The 27,390-nt window shown below is 45.2% G+C and overlaps 1 protein-coding gene and 1 pseudogene across 1 annotated transcript; both read left to right on the top strand.

Annotated features, from left to right (window-relative positions):
* The first annotated feature begins 5,980 nt into the window (after window positions 1-5,980).
* On the top strand, window positions 5,981-8,735 carry LOC129143397 (nucleolar complex protein 2 homolog). Its single transcript, XM_054679751.2, is given in 1 exon segment — window positions 5,981-8,735. A coding segment is annotated over 1 exon segment (2,229 nt). The 5' UTR covers window positions 5,981-6,000; the 3' UTR covers window positions 8,230-8,735.
* A 17,160-nt stretch (window positions 8,736-25,895) lies between these two features.
* Window positions 25,896-27,137, top strand: LOC129143400 (guanine nucleotide-binding protein G(q) subunit alpha-like; annotated as a pseudogene).
* The last annotated feature ends 253 nt before the right edge of the window (window positions 27,138-27,390 follow it).

Here is a 27,390-nt window from a genome sequence, read left to right as displayed (position 1 = left end):
AAGCCGCATTGTTAAAGACTTTCCAGAGACTTCTTCTATTCCACTTTCCACCCCTCCTTAAATCACTCGCCAAAGAAATGCTTTGCTGGACACTAAAGTGGCCACAAATGTGTTCATAAGAAAACATCAGAATATAAAATTAATCATTGTCTCTTTTAGTTAACTTTTTTGGAGTGTGTGTGCAGGGTTAAAGGACAGATGCTATTAAGATGATAAACATCAGCCAGGTGCGGTGGCTCACGCCTGTAATCCCAGCACTTTGGGAGGCCAAGGCGGAGGGATCACCTGATGTTGGGAGTTCAAGACCAATCTGACCAACATGGAGAAACTCCGTCTCTACTAAAAATACAATATTAGCCGGGCATGGTGGCACATGCCTGTAATCCCAGCTACTCCAGAGGCTGAGGCAGGAGAATTGCTTGAACCCAGGAGGCAGAGGTTGTGGTGAGCCAAGATCGCGCCATTGCACTCCAGCCTGGGCAACAAAAGCAAAACCCCATCTCAAAAAAAAAAAAATGATAAACATCACTGAAAAGTTTGGAAGTACTACCAGTTTCTATGACCAATAGCTTTCCAAACAGCTGCAATTATTTGAAGGTCAATGAACTAAAAATGTCCATGTATCGGCTTTAGGCAAAAAGGTCATTAATGCTTTAGGGGACTGTAATAAGTCTGGAAGAGGCTAACTTGACTCTCACCTTCTGCAGTTCTCTATCTGATCACCCTGAGATCCTCTTCAACTGCCAGGCTCCTGGAAGGTCAGAGTCAAGCCAGTGACTGACTCCCTGACCAGCCATACAGAACCTAAAGTTACAACCTACCTGGATTGGCAAGGTCTTCTATGACTTATGTAGCCCCTCCTTGGATGAGGTTGCCACCCACCCAATCCCCCCCAAAAAGATCAGTCTTCTATGCTAGCTATGAAAAAAGAGAGACAATGACAGTATTTCATTCCATCAGTGTTTGAAAAAAGTCTGCAACTTCTATGCAGGTATCTCAAAGCATCTAGGATTCCAGGGACGGACAGAAAGTCCTTCAATCACAACAGAATTCCTGTTTTGCTCTTTAAAAAAGGAGAGAGGACAGGCTGACGGATGCTGTGGGTGCATAGACTCACATGTTGTCCATGAAGTGGGGACTGTCCTCTAATTCTAAAGGAATAGCTTTGGTGACCGTTTTGCCATTGGTGCCATCTCTCAGGAAACTGATGATAAACTACAATGTTTTAAACTTGTACTATATCCAGGAGATATGTAGATACATAAAATATTTTGTTATTTAAATTCCACAAGCGTACAATGTAGGTATTATTTTCATTGCACAAATATGATAAATGAGACAATAATTTTCTCAAAGACACCCAATTAAGCTGCCTGACTGCAAAGAGTTTCAGGCAATGATTTAGATTCCTTTCGTTCACCATCTTCTAAAGATGATGCTTTAATCATTGTTTAGCTGGTTACTGATCATACTCTTCTTAAAGCCCTTCCCCATGGGATTTGAAAAATCTGCTTCTAAGCATATCTGAAAGTTTTTTTAATTTTCAATTTTTTTTAGAGATGGGGTCTCACTATGTTGGCCTGGCTGGAGTGCCACGGCCATTCACAGGAGTGATCATAGTGCACTATAGTGTCAAACTCCTCAACTCAAGAGATCCTCCCGCCTCAGCCTCCTGAGTACAGGCTACAGGCATGTGCCACCATGCCCAGCCATAGCTTGAGGTTTTCACCTACAATAACTGAAGTTCCTACCTTGCCACTTCAGACCATCTACTAAGAAGTCATAGATATTACTTCACGGAAAAAAATGCCTGGCTGCAAATAATTCCCTTTAACGGACTTGAAGATAGTTCTGTTAGTGTCTTCCATAGTTTTCAACTCAGATCCAGTGCTCATGCAATACTCCTTATCTACTGTGTCTTTGTTTCCAATAGCAATAACACATGAACTTAATAAATATGCTGTCTTTTTAAGAATTTACGGTCGGGTGTGGTGGCTCAAGCCTATACTCCCAGCACTTTGGGAGGCCAAGGTCTGTGGATCACGAGGTCAGAAGATGGAGACGATCCTGGCCAACATGGTGAAACCCCGACTCTACTAAAAATTATCCGGGTATGGTGGTGGGCACCTGTAGTCCCAGCTACTCAGGAAGCTGAGGCAGGAGAATCGCTTGAACCCGGGAGGCGGAGCTTGCAGTGAGCTGAGATCCACTGCACTCCAGCCTGGGCGACAGGGCGAGACTCTGTCTCAAAAAAAAAAAAAAAAAAAAAAAAAAGAATTTACATTGGTGTATGAATACAAAGACTGAAAAATGTATTAGAAAGATTTATTATTTAAGAGATTCCTTATGAAAGAGTTTAAAGATGAAAGAAATTCATCAAAGGGCTTGTATATTTCAAGAAGAAAGTATGACATCATCTAAATACATATTGCGGGGTTAAATGTTCTTTCCACCATAAGAGAAAAATCTATTCTCTTTTGTCCTAGTGTAAAACTCAGGACTTCTGCAGCTGCCCTTGTCTCTGAAATCTTCAACTTGCAGAGTTCTAAACACACACCCTACCTCACACCCCACGCAGAGTTACTCTGTGTCCACACAGCTGAGCTCCGTGTGTTTTAACAGTCATAGCATTTAATTCCCACATCTTGTTCTGATAGCTGAGATTTATAATTTCAATAAAGATTTCAACAGAAAGATGGTAAATAACTCAGAGGAACTTATTTATTTATTTATTTATTTTTGAGACACAGTCTGGCTTTGTCGCCCAGGCTGAAGTGCTGTGGCATGATCCCGGCTCACTGCAACCTCCACCTCCGGGGTTCAAGCGATTCTCCTGCCTCAGCCTCCCGAGTAGCTGGGATTATAGGTGTGCACAACCACACCCAGCTAAATTTTGTATTTTTAGTAGAGACGGGGTTTCATTATGTTGGCCAGGCTGGTCTCAAACTCCTGACCTCATGATCCACCCACCTCAGCCTCCCAAAGTGTTGGGATTACAGGTGTAAGCCACCACGCCCGGCCCTTCATAACAATGTATTATCTCTGAAATTCCCATTCACAACAGTGACCTTGATTTGAAATTTTAAAAAAATCAGGCAAATCTATTAAGACATAATAAATAGAGAGTGGCTAAGACACTCTGAAAACAGATATCAAGGACCTCAACTTCTAATGTTTACTTTTAATCATTTTAACAAATAAGCAAACTTTACAAGATTAGTGAGGTTCTGGTGTAAGAGATGTTTTCATAGTCCCTGAATGAGCCTCACCAGGCTTCCCACTAAAATGTGGCAGGGATGAGAGTGCACCTCACCACTGCAGAGCCCAGAATGGAGGCTCCCCTAGTTTCAGAACTTGGGAACAGTTTCCACCACTTGGCCTATCAAACACTCAGACTCAACGAAGAAACCCAATTGGTGGCTCAGACCTAGAAATGGAGTAAATCTGTTGGCCTGAATAAAAGGTCAAAAACATTTTGTACATTTCTGCAGAAAACTGGACTTTTCATCTATTGCAGGCATTGTTTTTATAGGCAAACAGAATGAGGTCTTCTATCTCTTTCTGTTTCCCCACTCACCTCCCCAAATCCTAAGTCCTCTCTCCTACATTATATGTTCTATTTTTCACCCCTCTGTAACAGTCTAAAAAAGGATAACTGTGGAAGTAAGATATGCCTATTAGGGAACATCCGGAAAATCAGAAAACTACAAAAAAGAAATAATCACCAGAGACACCTGATGTTCTTATTTCAGCCACTTCACTGCTCGGGCTGTTCAGCAGCCCTTGCACTGCCTGCCAATTCTGGTCTCCTTGCTTGCCCATCCTCCTAGATGACCGTTCTGTATTCTTCTCTTCTTCAAACCTCAACATTTCCTCTCTGCTTCTCACTCTCAGCTGAAGGCTTCAATTTTGATACAGGAGAAATCAGAATGGATCATTCTACAACATGCAGCAGGCACAGACATCTGTCTCCATGCACTCGGCTTTCCCTGGCTCCTAGGGCCAACCCCCCACTTTGCACTGGATCCTGTTCCCCACTCCTCCTAAAGGACTTTGCTCCTGGAATTATTTCCATTCCTGCCTCATTAGTTTTTTCTTCTTTTTTAATGAGTCATTGCCAAGAAAAATGATGTACCGTAACATCTTGAATTGCAACTTCTAAAAACTTCCCATTTTCCTGATTCCTCAGTATCTCCACAAACAAGCTGTGGGCACCTTTCCCAGATGACCAGGTACACCAATGTGACAAGGCTGGTCCCTGTCACAAGTTCCCCTTCTTGCTCTCCCCTGACCATGGCCTAGTGACATTTAAGCACACCCATGATATCCCCTCCTGCCTTTGCTGGTGAACCCCACCCTGATGCCCAATAAGGGTAACTGTCCACAGGAACCTGTTTGCCCTTGGCTCCCCACCTGCTTGGTTGAGCCCGCTTTGTTGGTGCTCTGCCCAGGTGATCCCCACAAGGTATGTCGTGCCTCCCTCTTTGGAACCTGTGAGTACAGTAAATCCTTTATTCATATGCCTTCCCAATGTCATCTCCACAGCCTATTGGAATGTTCCTTAAGGACTCCACAAGGGGTACTTAATCCCTCATTTATAACACATACCTCCATCTTAAAAAAGCCCTCTCTTGAACCTGTATCTTTCTCAGCTCCTACCCAATTTTAAGCTTCCCATTTCCAAGAAAAGTGACTGCAAGAGTTGTTCACATTCGCTCGGCGCCGCCCGCCCGGCCTCCCGAGAGGCTTCGGGGACTAGACCTTGGACGCGGATCCTTCCAGCGCTGAGCCCCGGGTCTGCCTCCTCCTCCGAGAAGCCCCCCAGGCCCCGCCATCCTCCTTCTCCGGGAAGCCCCGCCCCCAGGCCTACCCCTCCTCCTCCTCCGGGAAGCTCCCCCCTCAGGCCTAGCCCTCCTCCTCCTCCGGGAAGCCCCCCTAGGCCTCGCCTTCTCCTCCGGGAACCCCCCAGGCCTTGCCGTTCTCCTCTGAGAAGCCCCACCTAGGCCTCGCCCTCCTCCTCCTCCGAGAAGCCCCCCAGGCCTCGCCCTCCTCCTCCCCCGGGAAACCCCCTAAGCCTCGCCCTCCTCCTCCTCCGAGAAGCCCCCTAGGCCTCGCCCTCCTCCTCCCCCGGAAGCCATCCCCGCTCCCCCGACCCCCTAACTTGCTCTCCTCTGGGGAGCCATGGGGCCCCGCGGCACCAAGAGGCCGAATGGGACCCTGAGGCCACTCTGCCTGCGTCCGCCTCACGCGCCCCTTCAGCGCCAGGTCTGGGGGATCCACGCCTGCGCCCCGGGGCGACCCTGTCGCGGGGTCTGGCTGTCCAGGCCCGGGGGCCCGGGTGTCAGGCTGGTAGCAGGAAGGAAGGCGCTGGCCTCCCCACCGCCTTCGCCCCATGCGGCGTCCCCGGGAAGGGTCGCGGAAGAGCCGCCGTCCGCACCCAGAGGGCCATGGACAGGGAGCGCCCTGCGTGGTGTTCGTGGCGCTGGCCTGGTCTCTGCGGATCGGAAGCGAAGCCAGCCTGGCTCTCGGGTCGCCCGGCTTCTGTCGAGCTGGCAACATCAGTGCGGTTCCCACCGCCATTCGCGCTTTCTACTGGACCCTCTGCTTTTTATTGTTGATTTGTGGGAGCTCTTTGCATAGGGGCCCGCCGTCACAGCCTCGCGTTCTCGCAGGCGCGTGCCCTCGGAACGCCGGGTGGGCTGCGGGCGCGGCGGGACTCCTGGTCTCTCTTCCCCAGGACGGACACCGGCGTCGCCGCGTCCTACGAAGCCGGGCGCCGAGCGGGAGGCGCATCTGGGCCCCACCGGGGCTGCCCGCACCGAGCACGCGAACGCGCCCTCCCGCCCGGAGGCCGCGGGCGCTGCGGTCGGAGAACCGTAGAGCCACTCGGCTGGGTGTGGCGCGGCGGGGCGGGGAACGGGGCGGGGCCTGGGCGACGGAAGTGCGCAGCCACGAGGCATTCTGGGGCCGGAAGTGGGGCGCAAGCTGCGGGCTGGTATCATGGCAGGTGCGCGGCGGCGCAGGAGGCGCCTGGCGGAGCTGACGGTGGACGAGTTCCTAGCTTCGGGCTTTGACTCTAAGTCCGAATACTCTCCAGAAGCGGAGACGCGGGAGGCACGCGAGGCTGCCCGGAGTCCGGATGAGCCGGGCCGGAGCCCCTCGGCCAGCCGGCGTAAAGGCTGTGCCTCTGAGCACAAAGATCAGCTCTCTCAGCTGAAGGACAGAGACCCCGAGTTCTACAAGTTCCTGCAGGAGAATGACCAGAGCCAGCTAAACTTCAGTGACTCGGACAGCTCTGAGGAGGAAGAGGAGCCGTTCAACTCCCTGCCAGATGTGCTGGAGGAAGCCAGTGAGGATGAGGATGGAGCGGAGGCGGGGGAAGATGGGGACAGAGTCCCCAGAGGGCTGAAGGGGAAGAATTGTGTTCCTGTGACCCTCGCCATGGTTGAGAGATGGAAGCAGGCAGCAAAGCAACACCTCACTCCAAAGCTGTTCCATGAAGTGGTACAGGCATTCGGAGCAGCTGTGGCCACCACCCAAGGGGACCAGGAAAGTGCTGAGGCCAACAAATTCCAGGTCACGGACAGTGCTGTGTTCAATGCTCTGGTCACCTTCTGCATCAGAGACCTTATTGGCTGTCTCCAGAAGCTGCTGTTTGGAAAGGCGGCAAAGGACAGCAGCAGGATGCTGCAGCCGTCCAGCAGCCCGCTCTGGGGGAAGCTCCGTGTGGACATCAAGGCGTACCTGGGCTGGGTCATACAGCTGGTGTCCTGTGTGTCGGAGACGATGGTGTTGGCGGCCGTGCTGTGGCACATCAGCGTGCTGGTGCCCTGCTTCTTGACCTTCCCCAAGCAGTGCCGCATGCTGCTTAAGAGAATGGTGGTCGTATGGAGCACAGGGGAGGAGTCCCTGCGGGTGCTGGCTTTCCTGGTCCTCAGCAGGGTCTGCCGGCACAAGAAGGACACTTTCCTTGGCCCCGTCCTCAAGCAAATGTACATCATGTATGTGAGGAACTGCAAGTTCACCTCGCCTGGTGCCCTCCCCTTCATCAGTTTCATGCAGCGGACCCTGAGGGAGCTGCTGGCCTTGGAGCCGGGTGTGGCCTACCAGCACGCCTTCCTCTACATCCGCCAGCTCGCCCTACACCTGCACAACGCCATGACCACCTGCAAGAACGAAACGTCTGTGTACAACTGGCAGTACGTGCACTGCCTCTTCCTGTGGTGCTGGGTCCTGAGCACTGTGGGCCCCAGCGAAGCCCTCCAGCCCTTGGTCTACTCCCATGCCCGGGTCATCATTGGCTGTATCAAGCTCATCCCCACTGCCCGCTTCTACCCACTGCGAATGCACTGCATCCGTGCCCTGACGCTGCTCTCGGGGAGCTCGAGGGCCTTCATCCCAGTGCTGCCTTTCATCCTGGAGATGTTCCAGCAGGTCGACTTCAGCAGGAAGCTGGGGCGCATGAGCTCCAAGCCCATCAACTTCTCCGTGATCCTGAAGCTGTCCAATGTCAACCTGCAGGAGAAGGCGTACCAGGACAGCCTGGTGGAGCAGCTGTACAACCTCACCCTGGAGTACCTGCACAGCCAGGCACACTGCATCGGCTTCCCGGAGCTGGCGCTGCCTGTGGTCCTGCAGCTGAAGTCGTTCCTCCGGGAGTGCAAGGTGGCCAACTACTGCCGGCAGGTGCAGCAGCTGCTTGGGAAGGTTCAGGAGAACTCGGAACACATCTGCAGCCACCGCCAGAGGGTTTCCTTCGGCGTCTCTGACCAGCAGGCAGTGGAAGCCTGGCAGAAGCTGACCCTGGAAGAGGGGACCCCCCTGACCTTGTACTACAGCCACTGGCGCAAGCTGCGTGACTGGGAGATCCAGCTGGAGATCAGTGGCAAAGAGCGGCTGGAAGACCTGAACTTCCCTGAGATCAAACGAAGGAAGGTGGCTGACAGGAAGGATGAGGACAGGAAGCAATTTAAAGACCTCTTTGACTTGAACAGCTCTGAATAGGACGACACCGAGGGATTCTTGCAAAGAGGAATACTGGGGCTCCTGAGCACTCGGCATGGGGTGGAAGAGGATAAAGAGGACGAGGAGGAGGGCGAGGAGGACAGCAGCAACTTGGAGGATGGAGACCCAGACGCAGAGGCGGGGCTGGCCCCTGGGGAGCTGCAGCGGCTGGCCCAGGGGCCGGAGGATGAGCTGGAGGATCTGCAGCTCTCAGAGGAGGACTGAGGCAGCCTATCTGGGGGGCCTATAGGGGCTGCCGGGCTGGTGGCCAGTGTTTCCACCTCTCAGGCCTAGAGGCTGGCGTCTGTGCAGTTGGGGGAAGCAGTAGACAGGGGACAGGCTTTAATATTTATTTTTCAGCATGAACGGCCAAACCTACCGAGAGCTAGGCTGGGCTGGCGTGGCTGCTGAAGCCCCACAGTTGTGGGCTGTTGAAGTCAGCTCCGCGGGGGAGCTGACCTTGACGTCAGCAGACGGAGACCAGTCCCAGTTCCAGGGGGAGGCCTGCAGGTCCCTGGCCCCTTCCACCACCTCTGCCCTCCGTCTACAGACCTTGTCCGTCCGCACCAGGCTCTGCATTCACTCCCCCAAGTCTTTGGAAATTTGTTCCTTTCCTTTGAAGTCATATTTTCCTTTAAAGTTTTTTGTTTTGCATCTAAAACTGAAAGAAATAAAGCTGTGGGAGGCAGGGCCATTGTATATATATAAAAAAAAAAGTTGTTCACATTCAACATTTTTTCGTTTCTTCTCTCTTCAACCCACTCCAGCATGGGCAACAAGCACACCCAAGTTGCTAAATCCAATGGTTGATGTTCAGTCCTGAGGTAATTTGACCTTGCAGCATCTTTTTGAGTCTGTGGGTCATGCTGTCCATGTCACACAATTTACTCCCTTGGCTTTTATGACACCTCCTCACACTTGCTTGGTTTTCGGTCTACTTCATTGGCTCTTTCTTTGGCTGGATCTTTATGTTCCCAACTAGAACCCGTTGCATAATTTGCAGGGTGCAGTGCAGAATGAAAATGCAGGGCTCTTATTCAAAAATTATTAAAAGTTTCAAGATAGTGAGAGCAGAGCACTCAACAAAGCATGGGGCCCTTCTGAACAAGAGGTCTTGCGTGATTGCAAAGATCTTGTGCCCGTGAAGCCCTGTTCCCATCCTCAGAATGCAGCAAAGCACCTGCTCAGTGCTCATCTATAAATGATCTCGTCCAACCCAATTGGCTTTAGATGCCACATTCAGCAACAAGCTTCACATCTTACCTTCAACACCAATCTCTCCATTTTACTTCAGATTCAAATATTCAACCCTCTGTTCTCCATGTGCACTGAATATATGAAATGCACTCAAACTTAATATGTCCAAAATGGGACTTTCATTTCCCACCCAAATTCTTCCCATAGTTTTCCCCATGTCAATAAATATCAACTCCATTTTTCCAGTTATTCAGGCCAAAATCATTATAGCCATCCTGAACTTCGCACTTTTCTCTCACATTCTACATTCAATCCACCAAGTCCTGCAAGCTCTACCTTCAAAATATTTCCTAAATCCGACCAGTCACGACCTTCACTACTTGCAACCCCGGTACAAGTTTCTGTCCTGAGTCACCTAGTCTTCTAGTGTCATAGGCCTCTTGGCTTTTACTTCTGCCCTTGACAGTCTATTTGCCACACAGTCATCAGTTATCTTTTTAAAATGTAAGTCATAGTTTGTCACTTTCAAATCGCGAAGTTGAAACCTTTGAATGCCTTCCAACCTCACTCATAATTTTTTGTTAAGTCTTCAAAATATGGCCTAAAAAACTCTATGTAGCCAGCTTCTGGCTACCTCTCCACCCTCAGCTCCTATCACTACCCCCTCAGTCACTTCATCAGCCACATTGGCTTTCTTGCTGCTCCTCACTTTCCTTTGTACTGTGGTTTTCTCTGTCTGGAACACTTCACTCAGATATTTGAATGACTCACTTTCTCAATTCAATCAGAAATTTGCATGGCACCTCCTCAGAAAGCCTTCTATACTGAACATAAATCTCAGCTTCCCTTGACTGTTTCCTTTGTTTAAAAGGTGGCACCCCTCTTCTGAACGTGGACCATGCCACACCACTGCCATCTTTGTTGAGTCCCCAGAACTGTCAGTAATCTGCAAAAGTCCCATTAGTTCCAAGTCTCCACTCACTTCTGATGAAATGTCCCATAACAGAGAATGGGATCTGCCCTCCTGGCCCACCGTCTAAAAGCCCAACAATGTTTTCCTAAAGAACAGGGCATTCGCTCTTCATGAGCAATAGAAAACAGGAGCCACAAAGAGCCAAGCAGCAAAGGGCAGAGAATAGATCTAGATAGATGATGAAGAATAACCAGTATACACTCTCTGTCCTCTTAATCTGTTTTGTTGCAGACTGATGTTTTACTGTATGTCTATGCATATGCACATATGCATGTACGTATACATGCGTGCAACTTGATGGCAAAGACCCCATCTTGTATGTTCCTTGTCATATCACCAGCTCCTACAGCAGTAACTGTCACATAGTAAATATTCAGCAAATATTCTTTTGAGAGAACGAATGAAGATGCAATACTATTAAATACATTCACAATTTCTCACCTTGTTCTTTTCACTCAACGCAATCACTTTGGGTTGTTTTTTGGTGTGTGTGACAAGTATTCTTCTAAAAGAAATTATGATTTCTTTAAGGAATCTAGTCTAAATACACATGAAAGGAAAGGGACTACTGAACTAAATTATTTCAGCAAGACATTTAGAGAGTATTAGTGATTTTATAATAAATAATGCTATCGTGATTTAAGTGTTCAAAGAAAAAAGATGATGATTTTCCCATTTGTAGTTCAAAAAAAAGATTTCATTAATCACATTATGAGTCAAACCCAAGGATGATTATCGATGACTAGAACTATTAGAAAAAGCATTCGACAGGTAGGCAGTAAAGAAGGGTGGGAAGTTCAGAGTAATCACATAAACAAAGAAAGGATCTATCTAGAAGGCAGACCCATCAGGTGGAGGGAAATTTCAAGGGAAGAAGACTGGACCTACCACCCTGTTACCTGGGAAATAAGTAAGGCCACAGTGCGGGGAGAAAAAAAGGCTTGATACTTTTCAGAGAACAAAAAATCTGTCTTTGTTAATGCAAATGCATGTAATGCACAGTAGTTTGAGAGAGGCTAATGGGTTTTTTTATTGCTTTTCTTTGTCAATTACAAATTGCTCATTCCTGAAGATGAAACTAAAATGAGCCATTGAGTAAATTACTTCCAAAAGAAGCTGGTGGAAAACGTGTAAACCTGTAAGTGAGTAATATTAAATCCTTACATGTTTTATAGGAATTTAGACTCCAGGCACATACAATGTTTTATACCGATAATGACTATACATTTTTTAACTTATTACATAAAATTATATATGTTATAGTCCAGGCACAGTGGCTCACGCTTCTAGTCCCAGTACTTTAGGAGGTCAAGGCAGAAGGATCGCTTAAGGCTGTGAGTCTGAGATCAGCCTTGGCAACATAGCAAGACCCTATCTCTACAACAAATAAATAAATAAATTAGCCAGGAGTGGTGGTACACACCTGTAGTCCCAGCTACTTGGGAGGCTAAGAGGAACACTTGAGCCCAGGACATCAAGGTTGCAGTTAGCTATAATCATGCCATTGTACTCTAGCCTAGGTGACAGGGCAAGATCCTGTCTCTTAAAAAAAAAAAAAAAAAAGTACTGGTTGGGCGCAATGGCTCAAGCCTGTAATCCCAGCACTTTGGGAGACCTCATGATCTCTTGACCTCTTCAACATGGTGAAACCCCGTCTCTACTAAAAATACAAAAATTAGGTGGGCGTGGTGACACACGCCTGTAGTCCCAGCTACTCGGGAGGCTGAGGCAGGAGAATCGCTTGAACCTGGAAGGTGGAGGTTGCAGTGAGCCGAGATCGCACCGTTGCACTCCAGCCTGGCGACAGAGTGAGACTCCATCTCAAAAAAAAAAAAAAAAAAGTGTTATTAAAAGTTTAGAACATAGCAACTTAGCAATAAACAAAAGAAGAAAATATAAATCAAAACAAAAACAGCCACTGTAAATGTTTTAGTTTATAATATTTCAGATTTTTTCTACTAAGTAAATATATGATTATGAAAAGTTGTACTCATTACTGCTTAATATCCTGTTTTGTTGATGAAATAATTTTTCATGAATATTTAGCAGTGTAATTATATTGTTGTCTCTTTTAAGCCAATACTATAACATAAATAACACATTATTAAAAATTAAACCATCACTGCAGTTTAAAAGTTAAAGAAGAAAAAACAAAATTCAATTTGGTCATAGCATATTAGTATTTTAATTTGAGACTGGATGGATTTGCTAATATTTTACTCATAATGTAATTGTAGGTTTCTTATTGTGGGATATTTGTCAGGTTTTTATTTCAGGACTAAGCTAATTTATAAAATAAATTAGGATATTATACGTTATACATAAATTAGGATTGTTTTCTATGCTTTAAAACAATGTTTTTCAAATTATCTGTGTGAAATCCTTTTTTGCAGTTTCCCATCCATCATGTACTGCTATTTTGGTTAAAACAAAACAAAAAGAAATTAGTAGAAAAGTAAAATAAGAAGCCACAAACAATCGAAATAAAAGTTTAATTTCTTTATGATTACATTCAATAGACACTAAATTACTCTACCAAATTGCTGTAAAAGTCTCTAAATGCTGACTCTTATTGCCATATTTATCCTGAACTTGTAACAAATAGTTCATGACCACCAGAAGCCCATGGACCACACTTTGAATAGTGCTGCTTGAAAGAAGACGCTTAATATGTTTAATGATGCACATTTATCAGCAAAAACAATGCTGTTGAAATATTACCATAATATGTGAATGTTCATTTATTTACAAATGATATCTCTAATTAAATTTATTTTAATAATATTCTGGATGCTTAGATTTTAAGTACTCAGCATATTAAAGACCTCATCTTTTTTTTTTTTTTTTTTTTTTTTTGTGACGGAGTCTTGCGTCTCGCTCTGTCGCCCAGGCTGGAGTGCAGTGGCCTGATCTCCGCTCACTGCAAGCTCCGCCTCCCGGGTTCACGCCATTCTCCTGCCTCAGCCTCCTGAGTAGCTGGGACTACAGGTGCCTGCCACCACGCCCGGCTAATTTTTTGTATTTTCAGCAGAGATGGAGTTTCACCGTGTTAGCCAGGATGGTCTTGATCTCCTGACCTCGTGATCCGCCCGCTTCAGCATCCCAAAGTGCTGGGATTACAGGCCTGAGCCACCGCGCCCAGCCGACCTCATCCTTTTATTAGTTAATTCGCAGGTACAATATCCAATTAAGATAAGGTTTGCTATTGCTGATACTGTGTATGGATCTCTATTTTCCGGTAACATTTCTGATCACTTAAAATTACTGAGCCAATGCTTTTCATATCTGATTGGATCATCCTTGTGTTTGACTCATAATGTGATTGATGAAATCTTTTCCTTGAACTACAAATAGGAAAAGCATCATCCAGTAGTGCTCTGTCTTCAATCTGTGGCTTCTCTTCAGGAATATAATCATGCCACTTGTTCATTTTGTGAGGATTCCTTTAGTGACAACTATATTGTATAACCCACATAATTAGAAATTGCCATGCAGCGTTTAAAGAGCAAACACACTGGTGAGGGGACCAGGTGGCACCTACGCTTTCTTTCAAGAATATCTGTTGGAGGCAACCTACAGAATGGGAGAAAATTTTTGCAATCAACTCATCTGATAAAGGGCTAATATCCAGAATCTACAATGAACTCAAACAAATTTACAAGAAAAAAACAAACAGCCCCATCAAAAAGTGGACGAAGGATATGAACAGACACTTCTGAAAAGAAGACATTTATGCAGGCAAAAAACACATGAAAAAATGCTCATCATCACTGGCCATCAGAGAAATGCAAATCAAAACCACAATGAGATACCATCTCACACCAGTTAGAATGGCGATCATTAAAAAGTCAGGAAACAACAGGTGCTGGAGAGGATGTGGAGAAACAGGAACATTTTTACACTCTTGGTGGGACTGTAAACTAGTTCAACCATTGTGGAAGTCAGTGTGGTGATTCCTCAGGGATCTTGAACTAGAAATACCATTTGACCCAGCCATCCCATTACTGGGTATATACCCAAAGGATTATAAATCATGCTGCTATAAAGACACATGCACAAGTATATTTATTGTGGCACTATTCACAATAGCAAAGACTTGGAACCAAGCCAAATGTCCAACAATGATAGACTGGATTAAGAAAATATGGCACATATACACCATGGAATACTATGCAGCCATAAAAAAATGATGAGTTCATGTCCTTCGTAGGGACATGGATGAAGCTGGAAACCATCATTCTCAGCAAACTATCACAAGGACAAAAAACCAAATACTGCATGTTCTCACTCATAGATGGGAACTGAACAATAAGAACCCATGGATACAGGAAGGGGAACATCACACACTAGGGCCTGTTGCGGGGTGGGGGGAGGGGGGAGGGATAGCATTAGGAGATATACCTAATGTTAAATGACGAGTTAATGGGTGCAGCACACCAGCATGGCACATATATACATATGTAACTAACCTGCACATTGTGCACATGTACCCTAAAACTTAAAGTATAAAAAAAAAAGAATATCTGTTGGACCATGCATGTGAATTGGCCATTTGACATAAGAACTCAGAGAGGGGGCCAGCTCAAGCAGTTAAATGCTATTAAAGTGAAACTGAAATTTATTATTTTATTAGGAAAAATAACTAAAGTTCTATTTCTTTAATCCATTCTAATGAATTGTTTGTGCAAACTTCGTATTTAAAAAGACTATGGCTTTAGAACAGGTTTCTCTAAGGACAGTATGGTTCTCTAAGCATCTGTTTGTTTAAAATTCAGATTCCCAGATCCCATCCCATAACTACTATATCAAAGTCCCAAAGAGAAGATGGGGAGAGAGGAGAAAGGAATTCATATGTTTAATAAACTCCCCAAGTGATTATTGTGCAGATATATATTTATTTATTTGAGACAGAGTCTTGCTCTGTTGCCCAGGCTGGAGTGCAGTGGCACAATCTCAGCTCACTGCAACGTCCACTTTCCAGATTCAAGCAATTCTTGTGCCTCAGCGCCCCAAGTAGCTGAGACTACAGACCCAGCTACACACCCAGCTGAATTTTGTATTTTTAGTAGAGATGGGTTTTCACCATGTTGGCCAGGTTGGTCTCGAACTCCTGACCTCAAGTAATCTGCCTACCTTGGCCTCCCCCAAAATGCTGGGATTACAGGAGTGAGCCACCATGCCCAGCCAATATTTTGAAAACCAATGCTTCAGAGCAATTTAAAAAATAATCATAGGCATTATATATAATCCTCAAAGGCTACATGCATAAAACTGGGCATCTCTATTATGAAATAGTTGAGGACTTTGACATCCTTTTCAGCTTTTTTTTCTATCATTTGAATTAGCCTTTTCTTTTTTCTGTTTCTTCTTGAGTCCATTTCAGTAATTTTTATCCTCCTAGGATATCATAATTTTAGTTAGCTTTTAAAAGAATTATTGTAATAAATTATATTTAGAAAATAATTTAGTATGCTTTTCTTTTCCATATCTGTCTGATCATGTATGTCCCTATAGAGGGATACAAACTGCTAGTGATATCTTTAGTTTAAGAGAAATGAAAGAAAAGAAGTTTAAAATTTATTTAGCTCAAACGCAAAGAGAATGCAAACTGTTAAGAGAGATTTTTAAGGGGAATGTGAGAACAGAGGTTTAAAACTTATTTAGTCAAACACAAAGAAAAAGAGAGTCGGCCGGGCGCAGTGGCTCACGCCTGTAATCCCAGCACTTTGGGAGGCGAGGTGGGTGGATAACTAGGTGAGAAGTTCCAGACCAGCCTGACCAACATAGTGAAACCCCGTCTCTACTAAAAATACAAAAATTAGCCGGCATGGTGGCTCACGCCTATAATCCTAGCTACTTGAGAGGCTGAGGCAGGAGAATCGCTTGAACCTGGGAGGCAGAGGTTGCAGTGAGCAGAGATCGTACCATTGCACTCCAGCCTGGGCAATGAGAGCAAAACTCCGTCTCAAAAAAAAAAGTAAAGAAAAACAAAGAGAGTGAATTTTTTGAAGTCCACATAAAAGATGATAGTTTGGAAAGCTGTTAGTTTATAAGAACCAAGATTTTTGAAAGAACAATTTTTGAAAATCAAAAGGCAAAGATTTCAAAGATAAAGGTATAACATTAGCCTACAAATAAACAATTAAGGTTGCGGTTTTCCAGGGAGTCAATAGGATGACAGAGAACCTGACAAGAACGAGGTCAGGGTGACCTGCATGGCTTCCAGGGATCACACAGAGAAGAGTAGAGATCATACTTGGAAAGAACTCAGTTTCTGCCCTAAAGAAGACCAATACAGCCAAACCAAGGGCAGTCGGGCAGGTGATGGAACCAAGCCACGCTGAAGTCTGTCCACCACCGTTCAGGGGAGTGCTGTTCCCCGTCCCGCCAGGAGAACTGCTAGCATTGCCTTCATTGCCCCCCGTGAAGGTCTTCCTCTGATCGCTGCTTGCACCTCACTCCATGAGCACCCAGGAGAAATGTGACCCGTATACATCCTGATGTTTCAGTCAGCCCATCTCGACTCTACTATAAATATTTTTCAATAACCCAGCACTTTTTAAGGCCCCTAAAAGAAAGGGTAGAACCGTGGATGCCCGACGGGACTGGGTAGTGCAGAGAGAACCAGCAGCTCAACTTGGGTGGTTTCAGAAAAACAAAAAACAAAAACAAAAACAGTTCAAAACTTCACTTTGAGCCAGGACAGTGGAAAGAGCCACAGCTGTTCTATTAGTATCAGTATTTTTAGCAGAGTCTACTTTCCTCAGGCTGCAACTTTTCTTACTGGAAAAGTGCAACCACCTCTTAACTGATCTCCCTGAAACTGTTCTCTCCACCCTCCAGTCTTTTCTGTACATTGCTTGCAACAATTACCTTCCAAAAAATAAAAAAAAAAAATTCCTCTCTAGAAATCTTTATTATCCTGTTGTTGCATACATGAGGAAGGCCAAACTCAGCAGCATTAACTGGACTGCCCTTCAAAACCCAGTCGCAGTCAAAATTTTAGCCTCAACCTATGCCTCTGCCAGTGTTTGAACTTAAATGTTAGCCATTTCAAACAGGGCAGAGCTTTTCCATACGGTTGAATATTTACTCACTGGTTCTTCCTCCTAGATTATCATGAACTTGGTTCTCTGCCCAGCAAACTCCTTCCCAACTCAAATCCTATTATGACCCTGTAAAAAGTTACTTGCTTTCTCTCTCATTTACCGAGGTGCTTTATTCAGATTCATCTAAAAGCATCCATCAGATTCTTTTTTTTTTTTTTTTGAGACGGAGTCTCACTGTGTCGCCCAGGCTGGAGTACAGTGGCATGATCCCAGCTCACTGCAAGCTCCGCCTTCCAGGTTCATGCCATTCTCCTGCCTCAGCCTCCCGAGTAGCTGGGACTACAGGCTCCTGCCACCACACTCGGCTAATTTTTTGTATTTTTAGTAGAGACGGGGTTTCACTGTGTTAGCCAGGATGGTCTCAATCTCCTGATGTCGTGATCCACCCACCTCGGCCTCTCAAAGTGCTGGGATTACAGGTGTGAGCCACCGCATCTGGCCATTTATTAGCTTTTTGTCTTCTTTTATGGATGTCTCCTTGTATCTTTTACCTATTTTTTTAATAAGCTATATTTCAATTGCTTAGTAAAATGTCATGTTATGTAGGAAATACATTATAAGATTTTTCTCCAGTTGTTTTTAATCTCCTTTATTTTTATATGTATATGTACATATAGACAGGTTTATATTGTCAGTTCTCTTTTTTCCTGTGTGGTTTCATTCAATGCTTTCTTTTTTCTTAAATTTTTTCAAACCAAGATTAGGTTATGTTTGCCTACTTTTTATTTTAGCAGCCTTAAAAAAATTCTGGAGTGGTTTCATATTGTTTTCACATCTATCTGTTTAATGTATGACAACTTATTCCAGTGTGTGGTATGAGTTAAGTCTCCAATTAGACTTCTTTCCTGAATGAAATAGATGACTTTCCACATACTCTTTGGTAAGAAAGCCTATCCCTTACATGGCTTTAGGATGCTTCGCTATGAAATGTTAAATTCATGTTTCTGTTTTAAGATCATTGTGCTCAGTGGTTTATCTGTGAATTGTAGAGTCTGTGCAGCTTTCTATGAACACTTTGTTTCGTACATAGCATTTCACAGGGAGTGTCCACAGCTCTGCTTCCTTTTTTCCCACTAATCTCAACTGTTCCTTTCTCCAGATGAACTTTGAAATTATTTTGTCAAATTGCAAAGAAAATCCTTTTGGGATTGGAATTAGATACTTTTAACCCTTATACTCAATTGAAAAAAACCATATTTCTGTAAACTAGTAGATAGATTTAAAAATTGGTTAAAAATCATTACATATTGCTGTGCATTTATAAAGTGTATGTATTTTTTTAAGTAGAGGTTTCACAAATGTCTTGTAAGGATTATTCCTAACATTCTGTTTTCCTAATGATGGTGTAAATAGAATTTTTTGGTTTTATTTCTAATTATTTCTCGTATTTAGGAAACTATTGATTTTTAAAATATTTATCTTCAAATTTTTTTCTGTCTAAGCAGATGCTCAAGTGAGTAGCAAGATGCTAGTCTCGCCAGAGGACAGACAAACATACTCAGTTTCATGAGTAAAGTGGGCCAGGGATGGCAGATCTGCTGTTTGGAAGCTGTGCACACCCAGTGAGACTTCTCCCTTCACGGACCTTGGCTTATAGGAAGGGGGAGGAGATATATGCAGGAGTTAGTGGTAGAGCCAAATCTTCATTAATGCCTTTCAGTAAAAGCAAGATGTGGCTGGTCTCCTTGGCTTTGAGCCATGAAAACGGAAAAAAATCTATTTGATATTCTATTACATAGCATCACAGACAGACACAAGCATGAACATATACACATTATTTCATAATTAATAAAATTTTCTCCATAGTTCTAATAGCACACACACACATTAGTCCACTAGATACTAGATTGAGAGGTTTCCTCCTGCCACTGTTTATCTAGTTTTCTGAATATTATGTAAATTTCATCATGACCAACACTAGGCTGGATTTCGTCAACTCCTCCTTCCTCCCTCACCTTCCACAGTTAATCCATCAACAAGTCCCACCGACTCTTCTTCCAAACATACCCTGACCTCTCACTTTCTCTCTCACACCCCTACCATCCATTTCCACAAAACAGGCAGGAAGATCTTGTAAAATATAAATCCGATCTTGTGAGTCATCACTGAAAACCTTCCAATGACTTCCCATTGGCCTTAGAAAAAGATCAGACTCGCTGTGGCCACTCCAGCATGTGAGGTCTGGCCCTCCCTGGTCTCTTTTGCCTCATCTGGATCCGCTCTCTTTGAAGGTCTCAGCCACCAAGCTCCATCTACTTGGCCTGTACAGTTCCTCAAACAAAATGAACTCCTTGCAGCCACAGCCTTTGCTTCAACTATTCCCTCTACCTAGAAATGTGACCCATTGGAACTTCTCCTGACCAGCTTCTTCCCGATATTGGAACCTCAAATTAAAAGGCACCTCCTCAAAAAGGCCTTCCCTGACTACTCTCATCATAAGGAACTATTTATTCACTCCATTCCATCCACTCTGGGTAGTTCTTTTCACTCTCTGGTTTTTTAAATTGTCTGTGTGTTGTCTGTCTCCCCCTCAGCAGAATGCAGGCTCCCTGAAGGGAAGATTTCGACTGTCTCCTTGACTGTATCCCCAGTGCCTAGAAGAACGTTTTGCATGTAGGAGGGCCTCAGTAATAATGCTCAATAAATGAATGCTCAACAAATCTGAATGAATACAATGGGTTATCTAATTAGCAATCAGATATTTTACTCATTAATGTCATTAATTATCAGATTTGTGTAAAATGTAAGCTACTTTTAGTTTTTAAAGAAGAAAAATAGATCCATAGTATTATAAAAAACAAACGGTTCCTAATCATTTGGAGCCAGTGATACTTCTTTAGCCTGAAAACTACAATCCTCAGATCTTTTTCTCTCTTTTGCAGACTTCATGAAATGTTAACAATGGCCCCATTACCTATCCTATTCCACTCTTGGATGCTGCTACAATTTGTATTATCTGACACTGATTCAGGGAAAGAGGTGCTGTTGAAGAGGAGTGGGGTGAAAATTGAGGATAAAGGGGTGGCTTCAGCTGCCACGAATACAACTCTCTCTCAGTAAAGGAGATGACTGCTGGCTTTCTGATTGATGGGCCAGACTTTTGGCAGAAGTGGGTGGCAACATTTTTCTACCTTACTCCTGCATGCCCTGGAACCTCTCAGTGACTGCCTGCCGAGGCCCCCTACGCCGTGCCCCTGGCAGCGAGAGCTCATCCACCGGGGTGTCCCCGCAGCGAGCGGCCGCCGAAGGCTCCCCGCGCCCGCTCCTCGCCGCCGCCTGACACGGCTCCCGGGCGCCCTCGGCCCTGTCCGCGCCCACCGCCCGGCTGGCGCGCAGACCCGGTTCCCCGCCCGCCCGGCAACCCTGTGATGAAGCTTTCACATACGTTCATTTCATTGAAACAAAAGTCTTGTAGGCACCATTGGCAGGGGCAAGAAACAAGCACACAGGTTATTTGCAGAAGACCACAGAACTGGCAAATGACAGAGCCAGGATTCAATTATAAAATGGGGGATTCTTTTTCAAGAAAAATTAAAATGTCTAAAAACTAAATTGAAAACATTTGATGAGGAGAAAACCAAGTAAGATAAAAGCTGTTTCTAAAACACTTCTGTGATCACATTAGTTGACGGGCATGTACGGGAAGCAGTTGCAATGTGGTCTCTTTTTAGAAGAGCCCTTGGCTTTTGCAGAACTTTCTGATTCTGAAGTGTTAGGTGACCTTTTCTCAGTAGCTGTGGCATCTCTGAGGGCTTGGGGATAATAAAGTGAAGATGTAGACTGGTCTGTCTTGAATGATCTTAGGACATTTTAATAACCTTAAAGTGGACATTAGAATAATGGGAGTAGGCAAAGTGTGACATCTCAAGCCCAGCATAAGCGTATGCTTTTGGCTGGCGCAGTGGCTCATGCTGTAATCCCAGCACTTTGGGAGGCCAAGACAGGTGGATCACCTGAGGTCAGCAATTCAAGACCGGCCTGACCAACATAGCAAAACCCCACCTCTACTAAAAATACAAAAATTAGCTGGGGGTGGTGGCGTGTGCCTGTAGTCCCAGCTACTTGGGAGGCTGAGACAGGAGAAGCGCTTGAACCCAGGAGGCAGAGGTTGCAGTGAGCCAAGATAGTGCCACTGCACTCCAGCCTGGGTGAAAGACTGAGACTCCCTCTCAAAAAAAAAAAAAAAGTGTGCTTTTATGTTGTTTCTTATAACTTAAACCTCCCTGTACTTAACACCTTTCATAATTTCCTCCCAGAAAGCACACGTTCCTATCACCATAACTGTTGTCACATAAAAAATAACTAATAGTGCTGCAAAGATGTTTAAGATGGATTTCAAAGCTTCTAATATCTTGGCACTGAAGACATTACTTAGATCCATATATGTCTTATCTTTAATACCAACACATACCATGGTGATAGCAATCCTATAACCGTATCTAGCTCAAATGGTCTAACTATATCCCAAGCAGCAAAAAGAGGCGGAGAAAGAAGGGGAGGAGGAGGATGAAAACAAGAGGAAGAAAGAGAAGGAGGAGGAGGAGAAAAACAAGAGGAAGAAAGAGAAGGAGGAGGAGTGGAAGAAGAAAAAAGGAAGAATGTAGGGGAGGAGGAGAAAGCATTTATCAGCATAAACTCTCAGTCCAAAGGGCTGTTGATACATACTGATGAATAAACACGAGAACGGTGTAAGCCACAAGGAAGCAGCACTTTAGAGAATTTCAGTTCAGATGCCTCCCCTTTATGTTTCTCTAAATTAGAGAATTTCCGGACTAACCGTTCTTTCCTGAACCATGAACCATTGGCCCCTCCTATCAGAAACTTAGAGCTGTTCCCCGCCTGTGCATCTCACAGTAGATGCTGCCGTTCAGTGAGAAAGAAAAATAGCCTTAAAGAGAAAGCCTGCTGGTTTGGGGAATAATTTCTCTGCTTTTCAGTTAAATAAATTTAAAATGAGTTTTATTTTGTCTACTCATAACAACTGAAGTTCTGCATTGTGGTATATTCAAGTGTGTAGAAATTGAACCTCAAAGGACTCTTTCAGTTTAACTTTGTATGGAAATTATATTATTATGCAGGTAGTCATTGGATAATAATGGATTATCAAGTAATTTTGAAAGCTGTCAAGTCCATCTTATTCTTTCTAAACCCAATCCTTACCTTCCCAGTTCAGTCATTAGAACTCTGTATTTCCTGAGTCAAGAAAAACAGAAACAGCTTTATTCAGATAATTCAAATAGCTCAGATAATATAAGAACAATAGTCTATTATGGCATTTGCAGTAGATGTTCTGGAATAGAGATAAGTAAAAATTTTCCCCAGACTCCTGCCATATGTAATCATTTAGTACAACCAGTCTGCTCAAAAATAAGTTTGTTGGCTGGGTGCGGTGGCTCACGCCTGTAATCCCAGAACTCTGGGAGTCCTAGGCAGGTGGATCATGAAGTCAGGAGTTTGAGACCAGCCTGGCCAATATGGTGAAGCCCCGTCTCTACTAAAAATACAAAAATTAGCCAGCCGTGGTGGCGCATGTCTGTAATCCCAGCTACTCAGGAGGCTGAGGCAGGAGAATCGCTTGAATCGGGGAGGCGGAGGTTGCGGTGAGCAGAGATGGCGCTGCTGCACTCCAGCCTGAGCGACAGGATGAGACTCCATCTCAAAAAATAAAAATAAAAATAAAAGTTTGTTAAATTTTCCGTTTAGATGAATCCATGTGTCTCTAGAAGAGTGGAGCAGCAAATCTACTTAACAAAATCAGACATAAATGGGCTAAATTTAGGTGCCCCAAACTTGGAGATAAGATTAAGCTCTGTGATTGGAAATATGAGAACAATACCTAATGAATGAGTAAATTAGCGATTTAGAGATATACACCACAGAAAGAGAAGGTCTTCAAGTTTTGGGCTAAAAAACTGGAGAAATTATGAAGTCCAATGAAGGCAAGATTGCCATTGAAATGCAGCCTCATCAGTTTCATCAGAATTGGGCAGATGTAAAAAAACACTGGATGTTGTCATTTTGTCCGAAGACAGTGTTTTAGCAGAAGGAAGTTGGTTTACATGGAGTTTAGTTAGGGAATCTAAAACCAAGGATTTGGCAGTGTTTATCTAACTGTGTCCAAGAGAGGAAGATATGGAATCTGGCAGTCACACACAGAATGTTCGGGACAATTAGGAGATCAAAGTGATGTGTTGTTATTTTGGCTGAGATTTAGGAATATTTCATTTCCCTGTCCCTGTCAAGGATCCACAATGGAGCAAGCTCAGGAGACAAAGCAAAGCAAGTCATCACCATTACTAAGCTGGAACTCTGGCCCCGAGCACTTCTGTGGACCTCTGGTCAATCAGGCTAGACCAAGTGGAGGAAGTGGAGGCCAAAGTAGCCACAGGCCAGAGCAGGCGAAATTACTAGTTCTGTCCATTCTACTGCAAGTCCCAACACAAGTAGGTTTTACCACTCCCAGTTCAGCAAAAGGGCACACAGAGTAGACCCACCGGCAACAGAGGAAAAGGAGCAAGGACAAGGAAGGAAGTTTGTGCCTTGGTGCACGGTGCTGCCTTCCCCAGACCTTGGCTGGTAGAGCAGTAGCCGACCTGCATGGGAGGAACACCCAACACAGACAGAGAGATTTAGCCAGGCAGAATCCAATAAACTCAGAATGATCCCTCCAGACTAGGTGGATTTTGTTCTGATTGGAAATTTTACTTCTCAAGTAATTTTTAAATCATAACTGAATATCCAAAATGGCAGATTTAAGTATTCCACTCACTGGAAAGGTTTGAAACACATTGTGAAATAACGCATGGCTTTTCTGGTTTACTTCCCAGTCTCCTAAATTAAATCGCTTAGTGCATGTCAGCCTGTGAGGAAGGCTGTGCCATGTAGTAGAAAGGATGAGGGTTTGAAATCATATGTACCTGAGTTCAAATGTGATTCAATCCCTTATTAGCATTGTGTGACCTTCAAGTCATTTGAACAGTCTATGAGCCTAAGTTTTCTCCACTTCTTACAAACAGGCAGTGTATGGGGGTTGTTAGGGTTAAATGAAACAGCATTTGTAGTGTGTAGCACACAGCTTTGCAAGCAATAAATGCTCAAAATGTTAGATGCCTTCTACCTCTGGCTTTCCCCTGAGATCCTGACAAATCCTCCATGGACCAACAAAAATCAAACCTGTATGACTGTATGCATCTGCTATAGATTAAAGCTGGGTCCTGGACGCCTACAAAGGCAGTGTCCTCTATGGGCTCCCCTGGACCCATCAGCTGGACCATTCCCTAAGGTGTCTCTGTCTGTTCCTCATTGCTCACACCCATGTGCAGAAACATGCAGCCACCCCTAGCCACACTCAGGCAACATCAGGTATGATATACATGTAGTTTTTTTAAAAAGCAGTAATTTCCCCTTAGTAAATATACCTGTCATGAGCCCTGGCATTTTGCACTTAACATTTTAAAGACAGAAGAAAATAAAAGTAGTCTCAACCTCAGTCTACATCAATGAGCACTTGTTTTGTGTCAGGTTCTCTCCAGAGTTTTTTTATTCAAGCACAGCAACCACCGTTGAATTAGATACTATCATTATTATGCCCATCTCATAGAGTAGAAGACAGAAGTCCATATCAAATGGCCTTGACTTGGAAGGATAATTGATAATTTTCTTTTTTCTTTTTTGAGAGAGTTTCACTCTTGTTGCCCAGGCTGGAGTGCAATGGTGCGATCTCAGCTCATGCAACCTCTGTATCCCGGGTTCAAGCGATTCTCCTGCCTCAGCCTCCCGAGTAGCTGAAATTACAGACATGCACCATCACACCCAACTAATTTTTGTATTTTTAGTAGAGATGGGTTTTCTCCATGTTGGTCATGCTGGTCGATAATTTTCAACTAGGATTTTATTTACTGGGTACATGCTATTTGTGCATTACTTATAGAAGTCATGTTGACTAAGTGAAGAAAAGACTGAGGAATATATTAAAACACATTTCTCTAAAACTGATTTTGAATGCTATGAGATGAGAATAAAACTATTACAGTTTCACCTTTGTTGTATTGCCAGCAATGCCTGTGGGCTTTTAGGCTATGGTGAAACCTTATCTCTACCCAAACTTCATGGTCATACTTCCATTTAAGCACAAAAAACGTATAAAGTCACAATACATAAAGTTATTTTTTGGCACTGGGAATAAGAAATGCCCATCAGCAGTTTGCCAACCTGTGCAAGAATTATCAGTCACTGGCCTGCCGAGGCCCCTACGGCCTACGGCGGCGGCGGCGGCCGAGCCAGCGCCCGCCTCCCGCGCCCGCCTCCCGCGCCCGCCTCCCGCGCCCGCCTCCCGCGCCCGCCTCCCGCGCCCGCCTCCCGCGCCCGCCTCCCGCGCCCGCCTCCCGCGCCCGCCTCCCGCGCCCGCCTCCCGCGCCCGCCTCCCGCGCCCGCCTCCCGCGCCCGCCTCCCGCGCCCGCCTCCCGCGCCCGCCTCCCGCGCCCGCCTCCCGCGCCCGCCTCCCGCGCCCGCCTCGCTTCTCCCGTCGACCCAGACCATCCGCTTCCACCGCGCCCCCGGCCCACCTGGTGGCCCCGGCCCTGGCCGCCGCCTCCGCGGCGGTTCCCGGAGCTCGTCCCGGACGCGCGCCCAGGCGGCGGGGGCTCGGCAGCCACCGCTGCCTCGGGGGAGCGATGGCGGGAAGGCGTGTGTGCGCGCTGTGAGCAGGGGGTGCCGGCGGGGCTGCAGCGGAGGCACTTTGGAAGAATGACTCTGGAGTCCATCATGGCGTGCTGCCTGAGCGAGGAGGCCAAGGAAGCCCGGCGGATCAACGACGAGATCGAGCGGCAGCTCCGCAGGGACAAGCGGGACGCCCGCCGGGAGCTCAAGCTGCTGCTGCTCCGGACAGGAGAGAGTGGCAAGAGTACCTTTATCAAGCAGTTGAGAATCATCCATGGGTCAGGATACTCTGATGAAGATAAAAGGGGCTTCACCAAGCTGGTGTATCAGAACATCTTCACGGCCATGCAGGCCATGATCAGAGCCATGGACTCACTCAAGATCCCATACAAGTATGAGCACATACAAGTATGAGCTCATGCACAATTAGTTCGAGAAGTTGATGTGGAGAAGGGGTCTGCTTTTGAGAATCCATATGTAGATGCAATAAAGAGTTTATGGAATGATCCTGGAATCCAGGAATGCTATGATAGACGACGAGAATATCAATTATCTGACTCTACCAAATACTATCTTAATGACTTGGACCGCGTAGCTGACCCTGGCTACGCAACAAGATGTGCTTAGAGTTCGAGTCCCCACCACAGGGATCGTCGAATACCCCTTTGACTTACAAAGTGTCATTTTCAGAATGTTCGATGTAGGGGGCCAAAGGTCAGAGAGAAGAAAATGGATACACTGCTTTGAAAATGTCACCTCTATCATGTTTCTAGTAGCGCTTAGTGAATATGATCAAGTTCTCGTGGAGTCAGACAATGAGAACCGAATGGAGGAAAGCAAGGCTCTCTTTAGTACAATTATCACGTATCCCTGGTTCCAGAACTCCTCGGTTATTCTGTTGTTAAACAAGAAAGATCTTCCAGAGGAGAAAATCGCGTATTCCCATCTAGTCGACTACTTCCCAGAATATGATGGACCCCAGAGAGATGCCCAGGCAGCCCGAGAATTCATTCTGAAGATGTTCGTGGACCTGAACCCAGTGACGAAATTATCTACTCCCACTTCACATGCGCCACAGACACCGAGAATATCCGCTTTGTGTTTGCTGCCGTCAAGGACACCATCCTCCAGTTGAACCTGAAGGATTACAATCTGGTCTAGTTGTGCCTCCTAGACACCCACCCTGCCCTTCCCTGGTGGGCTATTGAAGATACACAAGAGGGACTGTATTTCTGTGGAAAACAATTTGCATAATACTAATTTATTGCCGTCCTGGACTCTGTGTGAGCGTGTCCACAGAGTTTGTAGTAAACATTATGATTTTATTTAAACTATTCAGAGGAAAAACAGAGGATGCTGAAGTACAGTCCCAGCACATTTCCTCTCTATCTTTTTTTTAGGCAAAACCTTGTGACTCAATGTATTTTAAATTCTCAGTCATGCACTCAA

The sequence above is a fragment of the Pan troglodytes genome, chromosome 13 (assembly GCF_028858775.2).
Source record: "Pan troglodytes isolate AG18354 chromosome 13, NHGRI_mPanTro3-v2.0_pri, whole genome shotgun sequence".
Taxonomy (NCBI): domain Eukaryota; kingdom Metazoa; phylum Chordata; class Mammalia; order Primates; family Hominidae; genus Pan; species Pan troglodytes.
The sequence above is the reverse complement of the archived record's forward strand: the minus strand, read 5'-3'. Positions and strand labels throughout refer to the sequence as shown.